At 30.3% G+C, this 9,220-nt stretch overlaps 1 protein-coding gene across 1 annotated transcript; it reads right to left on the reverse strand.

Annotated features, from left to right (window-relative positions):
• Positions 1–5,482: 5,482 nt before the first annotated feature.
• Positions 5,483–7,393, reverse strand: LOC131600018 (protein IQ-DOMAIN 12-like). Its single transcript, XM_058872250.1, has 5 exons — positions 7,054–7,393; positions 6,679–6,966; positions 6,359–6,589; positions 6,146–6,277; positions 5,483–6,071 (listed from the first exon to the last, which is right to left on the reverse strand). Exons 1-5 carry the CDS (start codon positions 7,117–7,119, stop codon positions 5,697–5,699), a joined length of 1,092 nt encoding a protein of 363 aa, XP_058728233.1. The 5' UTR covers positions 7,120–7,393; the 3' UTR covers positions 5,483–5,696.
• Positions 7,394–9,220: the final 1,827 nt, after the last annotated feature.

Here is a 9,220-nt window from a genome sequence, read left to right on the forward strand (position 1 = left end):
GTGATTTGTGGGCTTTTGAATGTTGTATAGCAATGTGATTGGAGCCTTGATGCAGCCTTGGAAGTGTGTTTGCACAAATTTTCGCCTTTGCTTGTTTTTGATTTGAGTTAGGGTAAATGAATGGGGGAGGGGGAGTGTTTTGATAAATCTGCATAATGCGCAGCATTTCGGAAATGAACTTCCGAAATACTGTTTTCGGAAATGAACTTCCGAAATAAGACAATTTTTTCAAGAAAAAAGGCGTTTTCGGAGATGCATCTGCGAAAACACCTTTTTCTTGCATTTTCGGAAATGCATTTCCGAAGTCAGGGGTAGTATGGGGTTTTCACCAGAGGTGGACTAGAAGGTAGGGAGGTTGGCAAAGAAATTTTCATATATTTATTTATCGGTTTATTAAATGATAATGATTATCTGTATATTGCAGCACACATATGACAAAAATATCAATATCCGTGCAAATCTGCGGATAAAATCCGTCACGGGGTACGAGGTGCATAATTTAAAAGATATTTGCGGATAAAATAAATGTACATTTAAATACTCGTTTATTAATGAATATGGATACGAGTTTAATGTTATCCATACTCGCAGATATCCGTATCCGTTAATAAATTATAAAAATTATTTTAATATTATTAGTTTATTATACTCTATCTTTTGTACATCTTCTAAAAATCTAGAAAACTAGTCGGCTTTATATTATATACAAATTTTATTGGTCATTTCATATTTAAACTTCTTCTATACTTCATACATCACTTCAACAATTTCACTGTCCAACCGATCAGTACCGCTCTTTTTCCGTCCAACCAGTGTCATCCTTTCTACTTCTCTGTCGTCCGCTCTTCCACTATAACTCACAATCACAATATTATTGTTTTTTTTGTTAAAAATAAAATGTATGGATATTATGCTTTGGTGAAAATGAAGGAAATTAATGTGATGAATTTCTTTTGTTAAAATAAAAGAAATTTGTATGAATGTTATGTGATAATATTGTCTTGTGTCTTCAAAATAAATTGAAAATATTTTTTTAAAATATAATTTTAGAAAAACACTGTTATCCATGGATATCTGTAAATATCCGCGAATATTTTAAAACCCGCGGATTATCCGTTTAACGGATATCTGACGGATATAGGACGAATATATATCATATTTATCTAACGCGGCGGACACAAATATTACACTATCCGTCTCCATGGATATCCATTTACATCCCTAGTCGTGTCATATAACAACACTCTTCATTTATTTTTAATTTAACCATTTGCAGTTGAGAATACACTTCACGCTCATACTATAAGTTACATCGAAGGCTAAACAAAAAATAAATAAAACAATTACATGATAATAGCAGTTACTACACGCTAAAAGCTGCATGTTGTAAAATTATAACTAACACTCACGAGAACCAATCTTTCAAACATATAACTTCCTGGAAAGAAAAAAACTACATATATATATATATATATATATATATATATATATATATATATATATATATATATATATATATATATATATATATATATATATATATATTTGTCTCAACACAATGCATTTGGTTGTCCCTCCGTAGCAAATATGACCCACATGTACAAATGACACACTCTTTCCATATCTTTCTTTTGGTTTAACTCTTTCTTTTTTTCATCATTTTTTTAAGTTTCTATTGTTTTTCTCATCTTTTAAATTTGTATATACTAGCCTTCAGTCAGACATCTCTGTGCCCGTCTGTCCGCTTTTTTATTTTATTAATATGTGTAAATATTAACAGTGTTTTTTGTATAAGTTTAATTTAATATAAACTAATGTCTAGGCAGACACTCTCTATTCTACCAATCCGCTGTTGTTATACACTGTCGTATAAAAATATTGACATTATTATTTTTTCTATATAAGTTTGATTTTTTAGATGAAACATGTCGTATGTATTATGATAAATATTAAATTTTTAGTACTATGAAGTATTCTCGTATTAAACCAATAAAGTAGTCATTTATAATAGATGACTATAATAATAACTAAAATTAAATTGAAAATAAAAATAAATATGTTGTTTTTGAAGCTGTCAATAAAATACATTATCTAATTTATAAGAAGATATAGAATAAATAATTAAAATATAAATCTCTCAATTTATTTAACAAATAAATATTAACATTAACTATAATTTTTAATAGATATTATTGTTTAATAGATCAACCATAAAATTTTAATAAGAAATATCTTTTGTTTCTCGGCAATAGAAATTGAAGTAAATTTGATGAGTGAGCAATGTATTGTAATATAGTGAATATGTCTCAAGTTTGATGAGACAAAAGTATAATTAAATGGTTAAACATAATTCTTAAATACATGTGACAAAGTTTCTGTAAAAACTAAATACTTTACCATTAAAAAGTGTATTAAATCTTTCATTTCAATCCATATGTCAATAGTGGTTGTTCTCTCACAATTTAAACACTATCGAGAAACACAATATAATGAAAGGAAAATATTTGATTCATACTCTCTCAATATATTTTTTATAAATATTATTAAAAACATCCAATTATTTAAGATAAATAGTCTGGTCTTACAAAATTATTATTCACGTAGTTTTAATTTCTGCTGTTAAATTAATATATATTTTTGAATGATTATTTTGCAGACATGTTTATAACATTATAAAAAATTATTTGAAAAAAATAAAACTCAATTTTATTTCTAAATCGAGATTTTTATTATTTTTTAAAATTCATATTTAATTCTTCTCATTTTAAAATTTGATTAATAAATATTTTACAATATTGTAAACTTGTATGAAAAAATTTATTCAAAAATTTAAAAATAATTAAATAACTTAAAAAAATTTAGAAAATAATAAAATTAAAACTGAATTCATAAAATTTTATAGGACTAAAATATGTCATTTTTTAATAGAGATAAAAAATAAAGTTTAAAATATGTATAAGAACCAAAAATATATTTAACCTAAAATAATGTTAATATGAACATTTTTTTAGTGGAGGAATTATCCAAAACAATAAGCATTTGCATTTGGAACTGATTTCTTGTCTATCTCTCACTTTGGTTGCAAATTTGCTCCGAGATATTGAATAGTAGGTGTGATTTTAAATTTAGATTGTGATTTTAAATTTAGGTTTATATGCTGAATGGAAGTGTGATTTTATCACGATAATTAAAATTGGACTCGAGATTGAAGTGGAATAGACATTTTTCAATGGATTAAAGATATAAAAGTTTAATCAAAGATAGACCGAGATCGGAATGATAATACATATGAATTTTAATTTTTAATAAAATATATGATGAAATAGTAAATAAAAATAATTGTATTAAATAAATTTTTAATCCATATAAATATGATAACTTTTAATTTTATTTTCTATAGCCAATCACACTGGACCATTCAAAGAATAATAACAGTGCAATCATTCAAAGAATAATTCCATATAAATATGATAACTTTTAATTTTATTTTCTATAGCCAATCACACTGGACCATTCAATCATTCAAAGAATAATAACCGCACTGTTTACAAGCAATTTGTATCTAGCGGCACTCTCAGGATCCAAGCGTTTTACCGCTAGACCATACACACGCACCCACTAAGACTTCATTTTACTCTCATTAGTCATTTCTGCTACAAAGAAAAAAAGAATGCACATTTAAAAGAAAGCATCATATTCATCTTGTCACCCTTAGTAAAAAGCACACGGAAGAAACATAGAATTATTCACTTAAATTTTTATTTTTCTACTTCATTCAATTTATTTCATTCTTTTTCTTTATCTTTATTTTCATTTAATTATTTTTAACTCTTTTTCATTGCATTTCATTGTTTCATCTTTTCTGCTTTTATTTAATTTATTTTTAATAATACTTTGAATAAAATTCTTGATAATATATATTTTATTTTCTACTTAGATAGGAAATTGTTAAGAATATTTTAGTAATTCAAGTATTGTAATCGGTTAATATGAGTGTATAATCACTTACATGCATTAAAATAAGTTAAATAAGTTGGAAAAAATATTTTGGAGTTGGCGTAAGCGGTTACACATTTGCAGTAAACGGTTACAACTGTTTGATAGTTTTCTGTCATTAGCAACCTCGGTTACCATTTGTCTCTGATGAAAGAATCCGTACAAATTTACCAATCATTGATGCGAAGAATTAAGACAAATGGTGCAAGCACATGAAGGTGTTGTTTAGCTACTAAGATGTTCTTGAAGTGATCAAGAACAGAGTGAATCTCCTTGTCGAAGGTGCAAATGAGGCACAACGAGCAACATATAAGGAAGAAAAGAAGAAAGATTTCAAAGCGATGTTTTTTATCCATCAATGCGTGGATGGTTACAACTTTAAGAAAGCTGGTGATTCTGAATTGTCATAGCAAGCATGGGAAATCTTGGAAAAGGCATATGCAAGGGCTGACAATACAAAAGTGGTGAGGTTCAGACTCAAAAACGTCAACTCGAATTAATTCAATTGGAGTTAAAAGAGAAAATCAACGATTGCGTGTCGAGAATTACTCGACTGGTAAACCAAATTAAAGCATGCAGAGAAACTGTTACTGAGCAGAATATTGTATTGAAGGTCTTGCGTTCTTTGACGACAAAATTTGGCAATAGAACACAACAACACAAAACGCGATTGAGGAAACGAAGGATCTTGCGACATAGAACAAAAAGGAGCTTCAAAGACCTCTTGAGGCACTACTACAAAACGCGAATACAACAACACAAAAATTACCACAGTTCTTCCCAAAACCATGGTGACACTTTTAAACTCATGTGCTAACATTTTTTATTTTGGAGATGTCCATTTTAGAGGAGTAATGAAACATGTAATTTGTTCATATGGGATGACGATATGGTAGAAAAATGGGGAAATGAAGATGAGAGCATTATGAAGTCAGAGGTGAAAGCTTTGGGCTATTTGAAGGTTATGTATAAAGATTCAAAAAAGATGAACAAGAATTTGAAAAACAAACTGAAATCAGAGAGAGTTTTTGGAAATTTGAAGATGTTATGTTTTGTTATCTCCTTTATGTTTAATATTTACTTTGTTATAAAATGTAATAGTTGAAGATGTTATATATGTTTAAGGTTTAAGGTTTGAATTGCACTTTTGATGTTGAAACTGCAGATGCGTGAACATACCAAGAATGTAACTAATAGACGATTTCTTACGAGGAAGTTCATTGCAAATTGTTGAATTTTCAATTATAATTATTATTCAAGCTGATAGTTTAAATTGTAGAATTGTAAAATTGGATTAGAGAGAAACACTTTATTTGTTAATTAAGTTTTTTTTAACCACCTTTGGTACTCTTATTTTATGCATAGGTATTCACATGTAATTTTAAATTTCATTGGCTTCTTATCCAAAAACATCATTAGTATGCTTTAAGATTTTCAAAGTAAAATAATATTGGATATGCATCATTTGGAGGGAAATTCCAATCAAATTTCTTCAATAAGATCAATAATTGTTTTATCATATTATCAACTTGAAATCTTCAACAACAACAAACTCAAAATAACAAATTAGATAAAAACAAGATATACACATTTTAAACTTGTATTATGTACTCAATACTAACATTTCTCCTCTCCAAAACCAAGCATGAAATGAACTTTGTTAAGTTTTCCTCTATACACCCTTTGAATGACTTCATAAATCATAAATTCATGCATTGGTGCTCATTCTGATAGGAACACATATCCAAAAATCCTGCTCTTACTCTTGGTGTGCTCATAGACCTTACTTTTGCTTTGCTAGATTCAGTCACAGACATGTATTTAGGAAAAACAGGAGAATTTGGCATGGAACTCTCATCTCCAATTGAACTTCTTTTTACATGAGAGAATGATTTTCTTTGGACTGACATTTTTGAACCCAATTCTTCTTGCACTTCATTTTTTATTGTAATATTTGAAAGATGAGATGGTTTATAAAGAACATCCCAATCACTTATTTCTTTATGTAACCACTCTCCTAAAGTACGACAGCTATCTCCTCCGATTTCTTCCGCCCTTTGAGAAAATGTTCTCTCCTGAAAAATATAAATCACATGGTTATTTTCTAATGTATGACATGAAAAAAAAGAAACATTCAAAATTAGATTACCTTTTGTGAAGATGAGTATTGTCTCATGCGGTCTCTTTTGACAATAGCCTCTTGCTTTCTTAACCATATAGCTTCAATGTCTTCTCTTGAGTGTGAGCTACAATTCCATGTTCTTTGACTATAGCATTCAGCCTGCGAAAATTCTCGAGTGGATTAGACACGATGGTAGTTCATATTCAATGCACACTAGCCCTTTTCAGATAAACAATTTACCTTAAGGTCATTCTCTTCTAACTTTTTCTTTTCCTTTGGAAACTGTTTTATCTGACCATTTTTATTGTTTTCTTCTTCAGTATGGCTGTTTCTGTCCTGATTTTCCTTCTGAATTTTTGCATTTGAGGGAACATTCTTCAAAGATCGGGACACTTGACGCCTAACAGCTTGACCGCGAATTATGGCCTGTAGTCTTATAACCCCCTTCAATGCTCTTAATGCTTTTCTAGCCTGTTTCATTACCAAGTTATAATTCAAGTAAATCTACAAGTACTTGATAATGGATAGTACAAAAGAAGAACCGGATCAAGGAAACTCACGAGATGTGCACGATAAACGCTTTGAATCTTGATGGCAGCCAAACTTCTGTTTCCCTGGGAAAGATATGAATACGAACGAGAGGCACCGCCCGTGAGCTTGACAACCTCAGCAGCAGCATGTGCAGCAGCGATTGCAGCCTCTGCAGCAGATGCTGTTGCAATAGCCACTGCTAAAGCATGCTTTCTTTGTTCTGCATTTGCTTCAATCAATGTCCTTTTCGAAGCTGTTATCGTAGGGTACTGCTTCTGTTTAATCCTTCCTAATCTCCATCCCCATTTCTTCTGGTTCTGGATATTACACAAAAATTATTCATCAAAATAAGTTTTGTAGTACTAATTGTAAGATGATCACAATGATGTATATGAATTTCTTACTTTGTCCTTTGACTCAGAAAGGAATAGGCTTTTCACCCATCCAAACAAGCTCTTCCTCTTTGCCATTAAGATTTACCACATCACTCAAACTGAATTTGTATGCATCAAAAGAAGATGATGATCACCCTTGTTGATGATTTAAAAGTCTAAACTTTGTTGATGATTTTAGGAATGAGATTGATTGCTCTTTGTGCGTGTTATTAAAATTTATAGGCTTTAATAAATGTGATTAGCATTGAGTACCTAGCATGTATGTGTAAAGGGAAGCAATAATATAAGTACATTGGGAAAGCCATAAGGATGAATGATTCTTGTAATGATGTGGTCAATGGATTTAGGAGACTCATCATGGTTGCTTAGAACATAAAACTACGATGGGGTCCCTTCCCTCTTATAAACTTATATGTTTGATTTGTCACACTAACTAAAATAACCTTTTCTTCTCCCTCCGGAAGGCTGCACTTAACTCTTATTGTAACTGAAAAAATATGCATTTGTTATGAAATTCACCAAATCAATATAGAGATGAATGATACATGAAGGAGAGAAAGAGAAGAGAGGAAGCAATATTGTATTATCTTCTTCCAAAAGTACCATTTACATTGCAATATGATCCATATTTATAGTACATGACTAATGACAACCATTAACTCAAGGAATACACAAAGGTTAGGAACTTAAATTATAGGAGTTAAGGAATATAGAAAGATTGGGGAAAATGAACATCCACATCTATTTACTATTATTCATAACACTCCCCCTTGGATGTTCATTGAGGATATGCCTCGTTAAAACCTTACTAGAGAAAACCCAGTGGGAAAAATTCTAGTGAAGGAAAAAGAGTACAATATCCTTTGAATGTGAATTGCCTCGTTAAAAACCTTACCAGGAAAACCCAGTGGGACAAAACCACGGTGAAGGGAAAAAGAGTGCAAAACATATGTATTTCTCCCCCTCATGCAAACATTTATATGTGTGGTGATATTCTTTGTAGTCGTTGCTTAAAATGTCTTCTTCGAAGCGACTTCATGTAGTGCTAATAGTTATGCAGGATTTGATGAAGTTGTTGCCATGAGTTGTTTCATAGATCTCCATGAAATGGTTGTACCATCACATGTAAACAAATAACCTCTTTCAGATCTACCCTTGTGGGAATCTGACAAGTAACCAGCATCTCTATGATAACGAAGTATATGTTTGACTCCGTTCAAATGTCTTCATGTAGGCGAATAATTGTATCTTGGTAATAGATTGACCACAAACGATATATCGAGACATGTATAATTAGCAAGGTACATTAGTGCTCCGGTTGTACTAAGATATGGTACTTCAGGACCAAACAATTTATATAATCATTTTCTTGAGGCCTGAAAGGATCTTTCTCTGCATCTAATGATATAATAATCATTGGAATAGACAACGAATGAGATTTGTCCATATAGAAATGTTTCAACACTTTTCTATATAATCTTCCTGATGTACAAATATTTCATTGTCCAAATTCTCATTTGTTAGCCTAGACATAATTTTTGTTTTTTCTAAGTCCTTCATCTCAAACTCTTTATTTAAGCAATTTATAGCTTTTGGAAGCTCTTCAGGAGTTCCAATAATACTTATGTCATCCACATAAACAACTATTATTGCAAATACTTTTCCATATAATTTTATGAAAATACAAGGACAAATTGAGTTATTTGTATATCCATCCTTTAGTAAATATTCACTGTGGTGATTATACCACATGCATCCAGATTGTTTCAATCCATAGAGAAACTTGTTCAATTTGATGGAGTAGTTTTCTCGAGATCCAAAATTACGTGCCTCTGGTATATTGAACCCGTCAGGTAGTTTCAAGTAAATGTCACTATTAAGTGAACCATGTAAATAAGATGTCATTACATCCATCATGTTCAAATTAAGCCCTTCATGTGTTACAAGGCTAATTAATTATCAAAAATCAATTGAATCCACTACAGGTGAATATGTTTTATCAAAATCAATCTTAGGTCTTTGTGAAAATCATTGAGCAATAAATCAAACTTTATATCATTCTTATTTTTGTTTTTCACAAAAACTCATTTATATTCAATTAGTTTCACACCATGAGGTGTTCGGACTACAGGTCCAAAAGTGAGTCACTTGTAAAGTGAGTTTAATTCTATTCAAT

The sequence above is a fragment of the Vicia villosa genome, linkage group LG4 (genome assembly GCF_029867415.1).
Source record: "Vicia villosa cultivar HV-30 ecotype Madison, WI linkage group LG4, Vvil1.0, whole genome shotgun sequence".
NCBI classification, from domain to species: domain Eukaryota; kingdom Viridiplantae; phylum Streptophyta; class Magnoliopsida; order Fabales; family Fabaceae; genus Vicia; species Vicia villosa.

Coding starts and splice junctions, on each gene's coding strand:
- LOC131600018 (XM_058872250.1), bottom strand. CDS start 7,119: ATGGCAAAGAGGAAGAGCTTGTTTGGATGGGTGAAAAGCCTATTCCTT. Junction 6,967..7,053: donor TTTCTGAGTCAAAGGACAAA/GTAAGAAATTCA, acceptor TGTAATATCCAG/AACCAGAAGAAATGGGGATG. Junction 6,590..6,678: donor GCGTTTATCGTGCACATCTC/GTGAGTTTCCTT, acceptor GTAATGAAACAG/GCTAGAAAAGCATTAAGAGC.